We start from the raw sequence: 20,207 nt of genomic DNA, 5'->3' as shown, positions 1-20,207 counted from the left end.
GCTTGATTTTATTTATCAAATTAGATTTTGAAAAGTGGTTTCTATGCATTAGGGGAGGGGCTGAAAACTACGAGGACTTGATGATGTCATCAGAATAAAAACTTGTTTCAGACACCAAGCAAGCTCTTATGTTTTGATGAACAATTACAAATTTAAGTAAAAATCTATGCCACTGGCCCGACTGACAAGTAGAAAAAAATCCTTAGCATTGAGCCCTGAATAAGCAATGAATCACACACAGTAATACCAGGAAAGTGCATTAAGAAAGTAAATAGGCTTGTTTGTGATTTCATGTTGACTTTAAACAACAATACAGCACCCCATTGGTATCCATTCTTTCTCCGTGCCCTTCGGCACAGTGCTCTATACTTACAAACATGCGCAGATGGCGGGCACACACCAGACCAATGGAGCCGTTCTGCTCAGGACCACAAACAACCAGCAGGGTGGGCTGCTTTTTACTCAGGGAGCTCAAAGGAAAAGCCTGGAAAGAGACAGAGGGAGAGAGAGACGTTTCAACAGGGAGGGAGACATCTCAATTCAGTCATATCTGCATTTGCAGAGGTAATTTTCATCAGAATAACCCAGCAACAGTTGCAACAATAGTCAAGAGCTGTGGAGACATTGCCACAGGATGCAGCCTTAAAATAACACACTTTCTGACAGGTTTCTAAACTGGACCAGTGCTGTTCAGATTTTCCGAAGCGTGTACACACTCACAAAAATAAGTCTTTAAAGTTGAGGCATGTAATTTCTGTTACTAAACAGAACTGAATTGTTTTCAAATAGGTTTCCATCTGCTATTGGTCAGCCAAACAGAAATAGCCACGCCCCAAATGCAGGCCATTGGTTGAGCTGTTGCTATGCCTGGCTGGTTTTGAAATATAAACAAACAACTATGTTTTGATAGAACCACAGAGCAAGTGTTTACTCTCTCATAAATGTCTTATAGTCATCTACGCATATGCTGGAATTGAAGATTGAAGCATTTTATATTTTAAAGTCTTTGCAGTCAAGTTGGAAAGATATTTGTTACTCATTCACCTGATGAGTATCTTTCCATAAAGATGACGTTATGAACAGACGAATGAAGCAAAAACAACAGTTAAGGTAATGTGCATGTTATATTCATCTCCAATTAACCGCCCCTGAAATATGGACCGCGGCACAAGCGTGGGCGTAATTGCAGACTTCCGAGAAAGAGAGGAAGCCAGACGCTAATGAAGCTAATGGCACTTTGGAGAGGAATTATCAGCTGACATGGATGTTCCATTAGCGAGCTGATGAAGTTTAGATTACATTATCATCGCTGGTCGTCTTACTCACAGTGCCGGGTGAACAAGAGTTGAATGCGAGTCTGAGTGTGGAAAATTAACGTCTGCCTCCATCTGTTGTCATTTTAAGGGGAATCCAAGTAGGAAATTTTCCTATTGGCCAAATGTGAGCTTGTCAATGAAGTTGATTATAATGGGCAGTGTTTGGGAGTAATTAACTAAAGGTAGCATAGATGTTAACTACATTTTCAGATGCATGACTTTAGCTAAACTGTTTTTCAAAATGGTTAAAATTGGATTTGAAAAGTGGCTTCTATGTGACCGGAGGGGAGGGGCTTAAAATCTAAGAGGGCTTGATGGTGTCATCAGAAAGAAAACTTGTTTCAGGGGCGGAGCAAGCTGTTATTTTTTGATGAACAAAGTCTAACTCTTGAATGGACAAATATACACAAAATGATTTCTTTCCTTGTAAACAGTCGGTTATTAGTAAAAAGACTAAACTAATTTTTTTATTCTTTTTGAATAATGTGCAATAAATCATACACAGTAAAACCAGGAAAGTGTATTAAGAAAGTAAATAGGCTCAATTAAGATTTCATGTTGACTTTTCTAAAGTCTTCCGATGTAAACAATTATCTGATTTGCGCAACCCTAAACAGAATGCAGAACAAAAAGTATTGTAACAAAATTTTCTGTCAATTATTTTTCTTGGTCACTTAAGTTGTCAAATTTACTTTTGCAACACTGCTAATAGTTGCATTGTAGTTTTGTTGCACCGCTAGACATGGTTAGATATGAGGTGTCTCAATATGCTCCCTTGATGAAATAGTATACTGTGCAGGAAAGCCTTTCTAGAGCTGTCCCATTGCCAAAATCAAGTGCACTACAACATTCACTACCAAGAAGTTCCCAGAACATAATCTGCTAATGATAATGATAAAAAATGGTACAACTCATGGTATTATTCAGCAGCATTCTTGATAAATACCAGTTGCTGGTTGGGTTATTAGTTTCTCAAAATTTCATGGATAGAGGCCCTTGCTAGTGCTCAAAATCGTGTTCACAGTAAACGATTTGTCCAGAATAATTCCTGAAAGTTCAACCTTGTGATACTGACAATCAATTCACATGAAGCTGTATGAAATAACATCCATTCACTTTGTCTGTGTTCTGTGCATTTCTTCTTCTCTGGAAAATAACATGGAATGGAGTGTTCCTGAGAGCCGTAGCCAGTGGATGCATTGTTCATTTCTTTTACAGGTCTGCTGCAGCTGTGCTGGAATCCTCCGTTATGTCAACTCCTGCCAGGACTCTGGAGACCGCCGCTCTGATCTGCTCCTGTTCGGAGCCACTGAACCCCTAGATTTTTCTTCCATGCTTCCAACAAATGAGCTCTCTAGAGAGGGTGACTAATTGCTCTTGCACTTTTTACCCTCAGCCTGACACCAGAGCTGTGTTTAATTTAGAATTGAATTGAGAATGCCTTTTAAATTCAAATTAAATGGAGGAATTCGCAAACAGGATGCAGAATGTGAATTTAAGGCAGCAGAATCAAAGTACAAAGAAATGTCATATGATGACAGGAGGATAAACCAAGGATAAACTAAATTATACTTACCAACACACAACATGTCCAAACCGGATACAGTGTAATTGTTTCTGTCTACATTTACTTAATGTGAAACTGTTGCACATGTGATGTTGAGCAGGATTTTGGAGTAATGAGATTTCACAGTGGGCGGGGCTCCTCAGAGTGGCAATGTGTTACCAAAAAACTGCATAACTGGACAAAAAAAAAATGTAATTAAATAGTACCAGTTATTAACTGACAGCCCTAAAATACTAAAACTACACACAATTTTACATACAATAAATAAATAAATAAATAAATAAATAACAATAGAGGGAAAACAAATACTGACAACTAAACTAAATCAAAAGTAAATTAAAAATGCAGAACTATAAAATGGACACAGAGAACTGTTCAATTAGTAAACATCTTTATAATAAAAATCAGTCATGTTTTTGTTTCTTAAAATGCAATGGTTTTTAAATGATACCAGTTATTAACCAAAACACATTAACTTTGGCAGTCCTAATGCTAAAATCAAAATGTAGAAAAATTCTAAAAAAAAAAAAAAAAACTAATACTTAAATAAAACTAACAACAATAGAGTGAAAACTAACAAAAACTGACAACTAAACTAAAAAGATTAATTATAAATAAAATACTAAATTAAAAGTATTCAAAACTATAATAACTGCAGTGCTGCTTGTCAAAGTCATACTTGGTTAGAACATGGTTTAACCCAAACCCTAATTCTACCCTTGAAAGAAAGCATTTAGCATTATTTAAAAATGTTTTATTAATTTATAATTATATATATATTTTTTAAAATTCATTAATTCAGTTTTGTCATGTAGTCTTGGGAAAATACAGAGAGAAAATACAGAGCAATCACAGACAGTGTTGTACGAGAGGTAACGTCAGTCTGCATTTTTCACTCAAAACACAAAGAACGTTTCATGAGCCATGGTGATAAAAATAACTTCCTGATATCTAAAGCAGGGAATGATCACAGACATCAGCCTTGACGTAGCTCAACACCAAAGCACTTATCCCCCCGATGTAGACGGATGACGTTGATCTTGGCATCCACTGCGGTGGATAGTTTGGTTGTGAAATCACAATGTGGTAAAATACAACCAAGATTTCGTCCGTCCCCCCCCTCACACACACAAGCGTACTGATGTAATGCTTGTCTCAGAGCTACCGGCCGGCGTGTTTTCTTTAGCTGCAATTTATGGCGACCTCTCAGAGGTCACAGTACAGGAAGTTTTGTTGATGCTAACCGTGGCAGCTGCTGGTGACCGGGAGCCTTGGAGGGGCGGATGGTTCAGTTTGTAAAACGCTTCTTAACAAGGGTTGAAAATTCACACAAGCCAAATCAGGAAACAATTTGGGGCTTTAACCGACTCTCAGGTAGGTCAAGAGGAGCCCTGCGCTGCCTGTCAGCCTGACTGAATCCAGATGGAATGGTGACCGCAGTAGTCTGGTTTGAGTTGGCCTGGCTCTATCGCAACCCTCAGGCCGCCCTGAGACGTAAGGCCCGAGACCGCCCGACTGCAGGCCGGCCACGAAAGACGAAAGACTTTCAACACCTTCAAAGACAGTGCATTGGATTTGTCACAAGGGATTTTTAAGAAGTCAAAGTTCAATTTGGAGGTGAATGAACCCGATTGGTGCTGATTTTAGTGCTCAAGGCAAGATATAACATGACCCCTTAAAAAAAGCTACATCACCTTTTTGTATCCCTTTTGTATGGAAGCCTATGTCTACCTTAGACTAAAAATAAATAAAAACAATAAAATAATTGATATTGTATGTATAGCTACTGTATTTCTCAAAATTTTGGCTTTCTACGAATTTTTTTGTCCCTATAATTGCAACTTTATATCTCCCTATGAGCTTCATATTTTTTTAAGAAACATTACTTTCTGCTTTCTCATTAATGTGGAATTTCCTGTAATTGTGACAGTTTCTCATTATCACAAATTTATATCTTAGAAACTGTGAATACACCTCACAAAGTGACTTCATATATTACAAGTGTGCCTTTTTTCTCAGAACTGCAACTGTTTCTCATAATTCTGACTTCTTGAGACTTCATTGCGACATTTCTAGTAATTGCACATTTATATCTCGCAGTGTGACTTCATATTTCACAATTATGACTTTTTTCCTCAGAACTGCAACTATTTTACATAATCTTTTACAAAAACTAAAAAATCTTTTACTATTTTTTGCGACATTTCTTGAAATTGCAACTATAGATATCTTAGTAATTGTAACTTTATATCCCACAAGGTTACTTCATATTTTACAGTTTAGGCTTTTTTATAGATTTGCGACTGTTTGTCATAATTACGACTTTTTGTAGCTCATTGTGACAAATCTTATAATTGCGACTATTTCTCGTAATTGCAAATTTATATCTCGGAGATTGTGGTTTTATACAATAACTCACAATGTGAATGAATATTTCGCAATTGAAGCTTTTTCGTAGATTTGCAACTATTTATTATAATTACGACTTTTGTAACTCATAATTGCGACTATTTCTTATAATTGCGACTATTTCTCGTAATTGCACATTCATGTCTCAGAGATTTTGGCTTTATACAGTATCTCACAATGTGGTTTAATATTTCACAATTGCAACTTTTTACTCAAAACTGCAACTATGTCTCATAATTACAATGTTTTTTAACTTATAATTGCATTATTTCTTGTAATTGTGACTATTTCTCATAATTGCACATTTATATCTCAAAAATTGTAACTATATTACCTAACTGCAACTTTTAATCTCACAACATCGTTTTGTTCTTCATAATTGCGAATTTGTCTTGTAATCGTGACTGCATATCTGACATTTATGACTTTATGTCTAACAGACAGATGCAAAATCGTTTTTCGTTGTTGTCTGTTTTGAAGCGAAAGTGCCAGATTGCTATTCTGGATCATTCTGTAACCCCTTTTCATGAGAAAACCCCCAGAGCAGCAGATGCGGTCAAACCCTCTACAGAAACAGCGAGATCAAAGATTTCCTGCTGTTTTCATCATCAAATGCAGCAGGGCCTCGTCTCTTAAGAAGATCAGTTGAAGTTCGGCAAATGCCGACAGACACTGGGAGCGGTAACTGCAGAGAGTTGTGTAAATCACAGCGATGCTTATGTACAGTAAATACAGGATTAGATTGAGGATTTATATATGTTAACTGCCACTTCACAATAGTGTAATTCATGTTCACTTGTCGAACAAACCTTTGTGATGGCAATAGCGCAAGCATGGCCCCATATTTCAATCAGCTGCTGTTGTCCAAAGCGATAGTCCCTCAGGAGCTCCGTCTCAACGGTAGCCACCTCCGTTTTACTATAAAAGACAGACAAAGAGACAAAACGCATTGACACAGAGCTCATGACAAGCATGGTATTAGCTTACCAGTTGGGACAATAAATAAATCATGCTTTATGTTCCGGCATGAATGCTAACAAGTGCCAAGGTGGAAACTGGGTGGGTTTGATTACATGGAAACCAAGGACTGCAATACAGCACCTGACATTTATGTGTGTATTCTGAGCACATTGTATTAGACATGCCATCCATTCCAGGCATGGTGTCTCGCTGCCTAATGCCTGTTTAGCCACACTCAGAGCTTATGTTACTGGGAGCTTAATGTGGGCTACAGGGAGCACAACGTAATCGTACAATACAGGCCCTTACTTCACGACTCAAACACGGAGAGCCTTTCAGAAACCTACTGTATGGTCATAACATCAGAGCCCCCTGCTGGAAGCACACAGAACTGCTGTCAGGATGCTGATACTAAATTACAACTCTAGCCCTAACATTAATGCATTATGAATGAACATAAATTAGGGTTAGGGTTACATTGTGAGCACTGACTGAAAATTAAATAAAATATAAATATTAAATGACTAAATACATAAATAAAATATGTCGAAGTACTAAAATGACAAAATGTAAACTAAAGCTATATAGAAATATGTTTTTTTTTTAACTAATAAACATTACAAAAGACCATAAAAATAATATGAATAAAACAAAAATTTAAATGAAAACTGAAAATATACAAATTAAAGCTAATTCACAATATTAATACATACTATAATAGTGCTATAATATAGTATAAATATAGTATAGCACATTAGTACTATAATGTGTTTTAGACACCTTTCTGTCTTGTGCAATTTGTTGATTTATTGTTGTATTTCAACCCGAGGCATTTTTCCAGTATGTTTCCAAGACAACAGGTTCACTTGTATTGTGTTTGTTGTCTCTTATTGCTTTAGGCACCAGAGTAACAGAACAAAGAATCATTTATGAAAATGATTATACATTATTGAGTTCTCTCAACTGTAAGCATGAAGTTCTCTGCTTGAATGCGGCATTTTCCATTTCAATTTCCATTTCATTTTCTGTCACTATCTAGTTCTCGCTCTCGCTTCAGAAAAACTAATAATGAGTTTACTAACAAAAAATAATGAGCTTGTTGTTTGCAAGGACTGTATGTTTTTGATATTTTGGGAAAATTAAAAAGAAGAGAAACAGTAAAGTCCATATTTATATTTCATATATTATATTATAGATAGATAGATAGATAGATAGACAGATAGATATCGCAAGTCTGTTCTTAATCAGTCATATTTTTGGGATTGGTCAACAGGTCACTAAGCGTTTACTCAGCTCTGATCATTGCCGTAACCCTCAACATGGGGTACTCCAGCTTTCTGGCATTTACCGTCTCCAATAGAGCTCCACAGCCGTCAAGCCGAGTTTGCAGGGGGAGATTTCCTGGCGTACTGTGACACAGTGATATTTGTAAAGTTCAGCCGAGTCTAGCGCTTTTGATATTTCCATTCCCATCGACCTATTCAGGGAAGTCCTGACAACCATATATTTTCAAATTTCTCTGAAAGGTTCCAGGGACAAGATAAAGCAGCAGAAATCTCAAGGCTCAGTATTGTAAGGTTTCCAGTATGTAGAAATGTTTTTTGGCCTGCAAAGAAATCTTACTTCACTTAATATCTCTCAAGCATTAAAACAAGTTCAATGCATCCCTGAGACTTTATTTAGGCTTCTTTGTAGTGGATCAACTGCAATGAGTATATCTCACCACCAGGGGACAGCGTGGCTCAGAGTGTTCGTCCAGCATCCAGATCACCCACCAGTCCAAATTGCATTACATTATTAGGTCACTTAACATATATCAGCTCATCTTGTCTTAGAAATAACAGCTTCAAAAGGGTGCAGTGATGCCACAGAAGAACCATTTTTGGTTCCCCAAAGAATCTTTCAGTAAACAGTTCTTAATATTTTTCTTAGTGTGAATAATGTTTAAAAAAAAAAAAAAAAAAAAAACCTAAAGAATCTTTTATGTAATGGAATACTTCTACACCCTTAAAAATTATTTTCCAAACGGGTGATTCCATATAAGAACCATTTTTGGTTCCCTGAAGAAGTTTTCAATAATTAGCTCTTAAAGTTTGAGTAGCATTTTTTACAGTTCTTAAAGTGCCCCTATTATGGGTTATGAAAGGTTCATATTTTGGTTTTGGGAGTCCCCAACAATAGGTTGACATGCATGCAAGGTCAAAAAAACACTTCCATTGTCTTAAAATATGCATTTATTTTTACCTTATTTGCTCAATGACTCCCAAACGATTTGCTCAACGATTCATTTTTACAAACTCCTCCTTTGCGTGACGCTAATCTGCGGTGATTGGTCTCATTTTAATTTCATCTGGCCTGTAATGCCTGATAAAGCAGGGTTAGTGAGCGCAGTGCTGCTTGTGTACAGCGTTACCGGGAAACCACTATTTTTAACACTCCAAAAGCAGCATATAGTGGCAAAGAATGAATTTGCATTTTCATTCAGACCAATGGGAAAAGACCAACAAGTGGGCGGGCAATATGCTAATGTTTCAAGTTGAAGTCAACATAAAACGGTTTGGGATTCGTTTTAAAAACGACTCGTTTCAATGATTCAGAGTCGACTCTTTCTGTTGAGACAATAACTTTATACATGGTGCACTTTCAGATTTAAAACTTTGCAGGATGTTTCCATTCACTTAGAGCTGTGTTACACATTGCATGAAAATCCACAATAGGGGAACTTTAAAAGAACACTTTTTTTTGGTGTGAAGAACATTTTAAAAACCTAAAGAACTTTTTGTAGAATCGAAAGGTTCCATGGATGTTAAAGGTTCTTCATCGAACCACAGATGTAAAGAACCTTTATTTTTAATAATGTACCTTTCAGTGAACAGTTCCTAAAAGAACCATTTTTTCTTAGTATGAAGAACATTTTTAAAAATCAAAAGAAACTTTTGTGGAATAGAAAGGTTGCGTGGATGTTCCATGGATGAACCACTGATTCCAATAAAGAACCTTTATTTTTAAGAGTGTGCAAATGGGGGTTTTCACAACAATGCCACAGAAGAGCCATTTTTGGTTCCCCAAAGAACCTTTCAGTGAACAGTTCTTAAAAGAACCATTTTTTTTTTCTCAGTGTGAAGAACAACTTAAGAACCTTTTTCCACTATAAAGAACCTCATGTGCAATGGAAAGGTTCCATGGATCTTAAAGGTCCTTCAATGCAAATCCAACCATCAGTGCAAATAAAGAACCTTGATTTTTTTACAGTGTAAATCTGATTTGTACCAGAGGCTCTGAAAATGACAACAGGTTTGCGTTAGCATCTCCCACAGCATTGCTATTCTACAGGGCTAGGGCTAATTGTTGTTGATCACCCTTACAGCAAATACACACATGAATGCACAGTCAAATGTACAACAGTATCAGCCCGGGCACCCACCCCAAGAGTCTTCCTAATTTCCCCGCGAGAAGCCGCACTATCTGTGAGTCGAGAATTGTGCTGATCATCTGTAATAACAACTTGGCTAATGAGGTTGTTTACCTCCAATCCGCTAGCTTGCGCAACACGCAGGAGTGTTGAAATGGTTGTGCCTGTTTGCAAGAGGATACATGGATGTTTGTGTTAAGCATAGCACAAAATGGGGGATACTTCTCAATATCCTTTTGGTAACATTTTCCCTCTTTTTCTTCATTTTCAACCACTGTAATTACCTCAGCAAACCACGACAACTAAATAACCACCCCTCTCATTTAAATCAGTGGGTTTGTTTTAGGGGACCAGCCGCTTTTGACAAGAATCCGGTTTACAACCCAATGTTCTCAGTGAGGGCTGATTTAACAAAGGAAATGAGTGGGTGAAAACGATATAAAAGAAAAGTAATGACTATGGAAAACAGGAGCGTACACTGCTATTTGCATAACCGCCAAACTTAGTGTACGGCCCCTCTGGGCTCCCAATAATGTGATAGACGGAAGGGTATAGACGGGGGGTGGATAGCCTTTTCGGCACCGCTGACATCTGTTAATTTATTCGGTACGAAATCATTTTCACACAGTGTCGCTTGCACTCTTTAATGACAGATGATGGATATGCACCCTGGTGTGAACGCTGCTATGAGCATTTGCTTGCAATTTAATGTAACATTTGAAAAAAAAAAATAGAATAATGACGCAAGTGTCACTCTAAAATTGTGGTGGCATTTTCATCTTTTTTTGTTTTAATAAAACTAATAAATCATACATGAAACCTACCATGTTACATTAATTATGTTATTGTTCAAATAAATGCATATAAATACTTAAATGATTTAAATCTAGCTGTATTTCAGTTAACATTTATTCAGCCCTGATTGTTTTGACATCTAGAAGTGACCGACAGCATCTGCCATCACAATTATAGAAAGACTCTTATAGCAATCTCAAGACTGTAATCTCAGTCAACGAGTGCAGAAGTTACTCAAATTGAAGTTTCAACTGCCTTGAATGATTCATGGAAAGTGAAGTGAAAAACAACATCTAATGATGAGCTGAACTCTCGTGTTACTCTTAAAGCAATTAAAAACTTCTAAAAGGGGTGACGCTCAAGCCCTTGCTGATTCCTCCCTAATGAGTGTCTCAACTTCCTGCTCATTAATGACATAAAAGCCAGTCTGAAGCATTGGAGTGGAGGAATGGTCAGCAGGGATCAGCGGACTGCTGGTCCACATAAGGGACAGGGTGGCCCTATTCGACCCAGACTAATGCTGGACCACCCCCAATCAAATCTGGAATATCACAAATGGTTTGGAAATAATGAGAAGAGAAAAACAAAACAAAATGGTCCCGGACTTGGCTGGAGATGTTTGAAACTTCTGCCATGTGAGGGCGATGAATCAAAAGTACAATTTTAATCAAAAAGTATCACAAAAGTGGAGAGAACAATGAGGTAGATGTAGAGAAAAGGAAAAGGTGAGCTGAAAAGAGCAGATATGGTGAGCGGTGATGACACCTAGTGTAACTGTGTCTGAGTCAGCGGACACATCGCTTTCCAAAGGTAATTTCAGAGCCAAAGAACAGTGGGATGAAGCTGACACCAGCGTTCTGGAACAACTTCACAGTTCTTGGCAGCGAGGAGCCTGGCTTGCCTGACATATGTTTAGAGAGGAGATGAAATATGCATCAAACGTGACACTCTTATTCTAAGATTAGCCTGCGTTTGACATTAATTGAGCAGGGCAGTGTTATTTTATGATGACAGAGAACATATTTAACGTGTCTTCTGTTAACATCCAAAGTCTTTCCTGAGCCTATCCATGTTCGACGAACTATGTATTAAAGTGATAAACAAATGCCGGAACATGCCGTCTGCTCTTCACATTTTTCCATGCTGCCTTCCATTTATCCACTCATCAGAAACACACCGTATTTCAGAGCCACTTCCTCTATTCATCTCTGCCCTTATACCCACCCTGACCTTTCCAAACACATTTCCAGGCCTTAACTGCTAAGTACAAATAGTGCAAAACATACAACAGACTGTATAATAAAAAAGATAAATCACCATTTTACCAATTCATTGCCCTGAGGGAACCTCTATAACCTATGTTGGCTGCACAGTAAGATAACGGCTCAGTGCAGAATTGAGTAACAAAACTAGCCCAACGGCCAGTGAAAACTAGCCGTACGAACCTAGCCAAATTATCAAAACTCAAAACATGCCACTTCCATACCTACTGTAAAATACATATTTTTGTGCAATACACATACTTTTAACATGAAAATCATTATATAGGTTATAAAAACAGTCATTAAGGAGCTCACAGGAGCGCAAAGATTTTCTACCAGTGACCCTTCCTATAAAAAAATGTAAAAAAAAAATTATAATAATAATTCCTTTATTCTGTATCATCATCGTTACAGTTTGTGGACTATCTAAAGCCTTCTACACACTGCACGATTTTCAGCTGTCCCAGATGAAAGACTGGAAGCGTGAAACAATCGTGGCGATTTCTGTGATCGTGGCTCTTAAACGGTGGTCCTATGTTAGAGAGGCTCAAAGATGGCTTGCGATCAAAGATAGCCTGCGATCATTTTCTGACAGTGTCAGAAATTCAGCATGATCATATCACAGTGTGTTTACTGCCACGACCCATGTTTACTGACCAGCCAATAAAAGCATATTAATCAACGCGCTAAAACTTAAAAAAGCTCTAGCTAGGTGCCATCATTGTACAGTCTGCATTCATGTCGTACCCAAGTTTAGATCCATGTCACACAGTGTGATTTGGACAACATCTCATGCGAATTTCCCACCTGAGTTGAAAATTTGAAACTTCAAATTTTTCGATTCAGGTGAATATCGCATATTCTTGGCAATCACACTGCCCAATGTGAATTTGCATCTATTCATGTCTTTACATTGACTTTGTATGTAATCTACTCACGCAAATAATTCAATTCACTTTTGGTGTGCACACACCATTAGACCACTGGTCTGAACTTTTCTTTTTGCTTTTATCATCTAGGAAATTATCGACATAAATCACTGGCGATATCAAGAAAAATGTGTATCAGTCTTTTTACGTTTTTAATTACAACATACTGACAAAAAGTATGATGAGAAAAAACATTGCAAAATATTGACTGACAATGTGTTAACAATGTATTTTTTTCTTGTAGAAAACTGAATATCTAGAAAGAACAGGATTGTTTCAAATAATCCACTCATAGTCATTAGTGTCGGGACCCACTTGAATTGCACAAACTGAAGCCAAACAAGGAATGAACATCATTAAATTGAAGTGCTATGCTAGCAGGCTAACTAAGCCACATAAACTCACCCAAAATGCAAGTTCAATACGATATATACATGACATAAACTTAATATTACAATTTAAATTTGAACAAAATAATGCAAATGGCACACGTGAACTCGAGGTAGAATGTTGCGTCATTAATATGCTCTTTGTCTACTAGCAATGCGCCAAAACACCAACAAAAAAAAACAAAAGCATGAAGAACATTACAGAAGCATTTGCATAAAGAAGCATTACAAACCCATTCTCATGATAAAATGTAACTATTTTACGCGGTGGCGATTTCGTATGAATTAGTACACTGTGATTTTCACGTAATGTACTTTTTTTTTTTAAAAAGAAAGCATGAAGATCCACCTCTACATTTAACTGTCAGTGGATCGAAAACAGATCGTACGAAAACGTACAAAGGAAATCATACAACCTCATACCATGAATAGGTGTTGACATTACAATTGTGTAATCATAATGTTATTTTAGGAGCTTTCCACATTAAACTGTCACATTATGTTAAATGTTAACACATACTGACTGAATTCTAAGGGTATTTTTGTCAAAAGACAAAAACTATGACTAAAACTTTAAAATACTATTAAAACTGACAATGCTCTTCAAGAAGCTCTTCATTCATATCAATGATCAAGAAGAGCAGATGGTTACAGCAGGTCTAGTAGGGCGTCATCATCTTGGCCTGGTGCACTGGAAAGAATGTTTTCAGAGATTAAGAGCCACAGTGCTGGATTTATGGCAGCGGTGGTTGGACTGGTGACAGGAAGGCCAAAGAGACAACGATTTGACAGGAATTACAGGACTAATGTTCCATAATGCAGGAGAATTATGATAAATAAGTTCTTGCCATTAATGTAATGACATCCATATTGTAGTTATCATCCTCCCCACTTCTGCATAATCAAATGCTTACCTCCCCTTTGGTCCAAGACCAAATCTTTGACCCATAAGTCCTCCCTCATTATGCATTTCAACTGTCCACTGGGGTGTAAGGGATCCAGAAGACCAGGCACACCTGAAAATGGTATCAGGCCTCGGCCCAGCTGGCCAGCTCACTACACAATGACTTTCATCTGGCCAGATGAACCAGTAAACAACAGCAGGCTACATCGGAGCTCAAATCGTTTTTTGAAAGCATGAAAGCAAGGAGCTACTTTAATGCCTAAGAAAGGATCACGTTTCAGCCATTTCTCTGGGAAAAATCGATAAACTGGTCATAGGCATCATCTCAAGTCCTATTGCTGACCCATAAACTCATCTCCACAACACTTTGGATGGGCTTGTTAACTCGATTTTGAAACCCATTGCTGAGGCGGCTCGACTTCCCTTCCAAAATGACAATAATACATCAACCGTTCCATTTTTGGAGCTCTGGGAATCTGGCGGAGAGTGCGCAGCGCATAGACCTCTTCATGAACGGGCCTGTTCGGCAGCCAGTCAGCTCCGGGACGGCTGCCCGTCACCATGGCAGCGTTTTTTGGTGACACGGAGGCTTGATTTTGATGGACTGCAATTGGCACCGGGGAGCGACTTCAGGAGAACTTCATTTGGAAGCTCTACTCAAACACTCGCTATAAAATATGATCTCGAATGATAATGAAAGTTCCATCGAGGGATGTTGCGTTTTAACACAGGCTGTTTAGTTCAAGTAGACCAGACAATGAAGTACCGAGCAGCAGTTCGGCTTGCCAAAGATGGAGAGACCACGAAATGTGATTAGCAACCACAATTCATGGCTTAAATCCATTAGTTCCCTTCAGCAGCATTACATCAAAGTGGAATTTTTTTGACGGTCATGTGCTTATGTAATTATGGCCTCTGCCAGTTGGCAGTTTCTCAAGTAACCGTGCCCAACTAGATATAGTGAGAGGACCACAGGAGACTGTGCAAGTGAAGGAAACCATGGTAACGGAGCAAGTCAGGTCGCCGAACCGATGGTGCCCGCAGACAGGTTGAAGGATGTAGGGAAGAGAGATAGACTGAAAATAGGAACGCAGGTACAGTCCTTCAGGCCCAATTAAAACCGCTGCATGGCTGAACTGGAGTTCCACAGCAAATGAAGAAAGTGAATATGCAGCATTAGTAACAGATGTGTTTAGCCATAGGTATGGTTGAATAAAATGCCCTGTGATTATTTTTGAAGCGTAATTTAACAGGCTAATTTTAGGCAATAAAACAACTGTGACAGCCATCTGGAGTAGCGCAGGATGTATGCAGTGTGAAAACACTGAATCATATCACATGAATCAATTGTGGAATCAGTACAACTTAAGGTTAGGGTGTTATCTTTTAGCATTTTGTGTAATGACAAATATGCTTAGAATATGAATTAAGTTTCACGCCTGACTGCTTTCCGGTGATTGTGGCGTTCTAGAACAGTATGTATGTGAGCGTTAAGATTTTGTGTGAAGCAAGGAGCATTTGATAACTAAAAGAAGTCTTAATTTGTATGAGATGGTGAAATCTTAAGAAATTATCAGAGAAAAAACTATAGGCTATGCCAAAAACATACAACCTTAAACTTAAATCTAACCAAAAACATTTGTTAGCGTAATGAAAAGTCACAATTTGTATGAAATCTTATGAAAGCGTAGGTAATAAGTATGACTAATACGTACAACCCAAACTTAAACCTAACCATGAGAAGTCATAATTCATACAAGATGGTAAAATCATCATAAAAAAACTTATTCTGGTAACTTAGTCTAGTCTTATGAGCAGTCATAAATCGAAGAAGATGGTGAAATCGTAAAAAAAAAAAAAAACCTAAACCAACCCTAATTTTTTAATCTAAAAATAAATTTAAAAAAATATATATATATTTCATATATTCATCTCATGAAAAGTCATAATTCATATGAGATGAGGAAATAGCAAGAAATCACTCTAAAGAATTTACGGGGGGGACATACAACCTAAATCTAAACCTAACCAAATTATTATGGTTTTTTTTGTTACAGAAGTTAGTCTAACTTAGCCTTATGAGAAGTCATAAATTGTACGAATCATAAGAAATCATACAGAAAAACATATATGACAACACAAACCTAAATATAACCAAAAAAAGAATAAAAATTAGTAACATCTCATGAGAAATCATAATCGAAATGGCAAAAATAACTTAGTCTAACCTGGTCTCCTTAGAAGTCATAATTCGAACGAAATCGTAAGAAATAATAGAAAAAAGATCTGCACACTGTTATTCTCCCTAAAGTTAAAAGTGGCAACGTTTCAGTCAAAGACCTTCGTCAAGCAAACACACATGAAATCAAAAGAAATCACACAAAAACGTACAACCCAAATCTAAACTTAACCAAAGAAATGTTTTGTTTTTTCGCAAGTTAATCTTAGTCTTATAAAAGTCATAAATCGTACGAGATGGTGAAATCGTAAGAAATCATACAGAAGAACTATGGCAACCCAAACCTAATTTTTTTTTTTTAGTAACTTATCTCATGACAAGTTATAATTTGTACAAGATGGAAAAATCATACGAAAAAATGTACAACTAAAACATACAAACCAAATCTAACCAAAGATTTAGTCTCTTTAGAAGTCATAATTTGTATGAGAAGGCCAAATCGTAAGAAATCGCACAAAAGAAAGTACGAAAAAACACACAACTCAAATCTATACCTAATCAATTTTTTTCCCCCACAGGTTAGACTGACTTGCTCTTATGAGAAGTCATAATTCACAAGAGATGGCAAAATCGTAAGAAGTCATGGAAAAAAAGTATTCATACTATTTGAAAAAGCAGTTCATACTAAAACATACAACCTAAACATGAGCCAAAAAATGTGTTTTTCCATACAAGTGAAGTTGCACAATATACTATTTTCGCAATCTTGTAAGTATTATTGAGACACATTAGAGTGTATTACATTACATTGCTTAGTTATTTTCCTGGGAGAGAAGCTGCACAAATTCAGCCTAAAGAAATATGCAGTATATCTTCATTAGGATGCTGCCTTTCATATTCTCAGGGGATGTTCACTGGTTTTATTTTTCGAAAAATGAACTGGAACACAGTGGTCTGAATAGACTGTAGAACATAAATAAAGGACAGCAGGAGCAGCTTCTGCGTTTTCGCACAGACCTCAAGTGTTCCCTCAAGGAAATCGCAGATACATGACAAGCTAAGCAAGCCAATGTATTATAACTGACCCCAATCTGCCATTGCTATTTATGCAGTGATACTAATATGCTCTTTCCCTGGGCTTGCTCATACAACAAATGTGTCATTACGATGCAAAATATCTCAAGTATACCAATATAATATGATACGAGTGTCAGGAAAACATGTCCAGCTCACATTTCACCCCAAAATCCCCCCCAAAAAAAGAGTAATGAAATTTTGCATGAAGAAAAATCAATTTTTTTTTTGCATAATTACTACTTCTTCTTTTTTTTTTTTTTGCATTGGGACATTATTTTCAAGACAATTAAACATTTTCCCCTAATTAGAGTATTTGTTTCACTGTAATATCGTGAAAATAATAAAAGTCATTTTTATAGTAATTGTTTTTTTTATTTTTATTATCATAAAATACAACACATGCCACTATGCAATAGAAAATAATTTATCATATATTAATTATATATCATGTCATAATATTATATATTTATATATTTTATAGTAGATAATAATGTCATAGTGCCAAACAAAAAGGGGGGACAAAAAGTCCTATATGGCCCTAAAATTTATTTTGAGGAAAAATGTTTGGACTTGTTTTTGAGGATTTATTTAAATATTTTACAAGGCAGACTTGTAATTAAACTGCCTGTGTGTGTGTTTTATGCACTGACAAAGTGTCTCTTAACCTGTTAAAGTGTCTCTCTTGAGGTGTTACTCACTGTAAGATCAACAATTGTTTCAATCATCCTGACCAATAGCGTCGTTCCTGTCCTGAGCCGGCCTGTCAACACGAGCCAATGAAAGTGCGTCCTCTGAGATTCTCCCTCAGGTGGCCTATCCTTGTTCTCTCCTCTTCCTTTTGCCCAGGACATCCATAAACTACATTGTGACTATGCCAGAGCATGAAGGCAGGGGTCCATGTCCTCATCTGGATGCTCTGAGAATCACAATTTATCCTGAAAATAAGTCATGTTGAGAACTATCAACAACATTCTCCAGCTTTATTATGGTGATACGGCCATATGGCACATGGAGATTGTGTGCTCAGATGTTCACAATTTGCAATTTGAATTTCCATCAAGAAAAACGCAATAAAACATCTTGGTTTAGACAGTTTCATAGCTTGTTTACCTACTCTGATGTCGTTCAAACAGGAAACAAGTACGCTACAAAGCCGTGCTGAATAAAAGCTTTGTTCCTCCTGTCTGGCGTTCTGATGTTCCACTGCTGAGAGCTTCTCAAAGGAAAACAAGCTCGCATTCATATTCCATCATCTGATTGCATCGTGCGCCCTGAGTCCAATTCATAACTTTTATAGACATCTTTAATGGAGATTAAACCAGCACTGTTACTAGGATGCCATCCTGGGGAGGACATTTAGATGAAGACAACTGAAGTCAATATGAGAATATGAAATAAATTATGCCATTTTAAATGTACAAAGCACTACCGCCACAATTAAACAACAAACAAACAAATGAAAATACAAAGAATACTAAGCAGTCAGTTAACCTAGGCATGGCTACTCATAAATCGGCCTATAGTAAAAGAGATGGAGATGGAGGACAAAGGCAATCTTGAAAAAATAAATAATATAATATAATATATAATAGTAATATTACATAATATCAACAATAAAATTCAACTAAATACAATTTTAAAATATATTACTAAATACAATATAATAATATTACTTTTTATTTTATATATATATATATATATATATATATATATATATAGTAGTAGTAGAAGTATTCCTGTATGGGTAACACATAAAATGTAAAAATACTAAGACTAAAACTGAAAAACAAAAAACAAATCCATATGTTTAGAAAAACAAAAACTAATAAAAATGACAAAAACACTCAAAATTACTAAAATTACTAAAACTTAAACTAAAATAAAAACAAATATAAAAATATAATAGTATATAAATAATACTAGGGCCCTATGAAATCCATTTTTCCCCAAATTCTTTTTTTTTTTTTTTTATGTTTTATTTTTTCTGGATTTTCTGGATTTGAATGCTTTTGTTTCATTGTAATAATCAAAAGCATCTCTAATTAATTGATTTTATTTTTAAAAATTCTGAAATACTGTGTATTTACATTTTCCTGTGAAATAAATTCTGATAAATATTCCTCAAAAATTATGTTTTAATAATAATTTTATTAGTATTGCATTAAGCAATATATTTCTTCTCACAGTTCCTTCAAGTCAAACCAAACTTTTATTTTGACAGGTTGCTCTTAAGACCTTGAAGTTTCCGTTTGTAGGTTATATGATATGACAACAGATTTTCTCAAAAGAAACAGTAAAATGCTCATGAAGTGACTCTCGGAGCAGTTCTAGATCATGTTCATTTACTCGTATATTGAGAGGCTGAAAACACTGCGTGCATCCGTGCCATTCATTCACACAGAGACATGTTGAACATACATAATTCATAAATTCATTAAAATTCATAAATTCATTAAATAGTATTTTTGCAGCTTAATATTCACACTAGTCCATATCATGTTTTGATTTAACTGTACTGACCTACTTTTGATGTATACATCCAAATTTTGGCAAATTCAGTGATATTCCGCAGTAAATTCCATTTTTATGTCTGGATTCCGTAATTCCATCCACATTTTCCGAAAATCATAGGGCCCTATAGTACTAAAATAACACTGCTAATCACTAATATCTTGACATCTTGCATTAAGCCAGATCAAAAGAGCCATGATCCAATCTCATTTTTGTCTTGTGAGACCTAAAATGCCAGATACATACTTTATAGAAGCAGTTTAAGACTGGCACCTTCATTTCCAGATGTGCCCAAGAGATTTTAATTTGCAGCAATTCAAATTAACAGAGCCGCACTGATATGCTTTGCAGTGAGGAATGGTGATTAAAAAAATAATTAACAACACCTCTAACTGGGACGGGAATAGAAAAAAAATCATGCATAACTGAAGAGAAAATCAAATCCTACAGACAGAAAAGCAAAATCTTCCAGACAGAATAGAAAGGATATGACTAAA

General features: G+C 36.4%; 1 protein-coding gene across 1 annotated transcript in view; it reads right to left on the bottom strand.

Annotated features, from left to right (window-relative positions):
* Positions 1-20,207, bottom strand: part of yjefn3 (YjeF N-terminal domain containing 3) — a 35,322-nt gene that overhangs the window by 4,581 nt on the left and 10,534 nt on the right. Inside the window, exons 2-3 of the mRNA XM_058761507.1 lie at positions 6,102-6,210; positions 374-484 (exon numbers count right to left, since the gene is read on the bottom strand). Of these exons, the coding sequence (XP_058617490.1) occupies positions 374-484; positions 6,102-6,210 (220 nt within the window). The remainder of the gene's footprint in view (positions 1-373; positions 485-6,101; positions 6,211-20,207) is intronic.

Source organism: Onychostoma macrolepis, chromosome 22 (genome assembly GCF_012432095.1).
Source record: "Onychostoma macrolepis isolate SWU-2019 chromosome 22, ASM1243209v1, whole genome shotgun sequence".
NCBI classification, from domain to species: Eukaryota; Metazoa; Chordata; class Actinopteri; order Cypriniformes; family Cyprinidae; genus Onychostoma; species Onychostoma macrolepis.
This window is presented reverse-complemented; position numbering and strand designations above follow the sequence as displayed.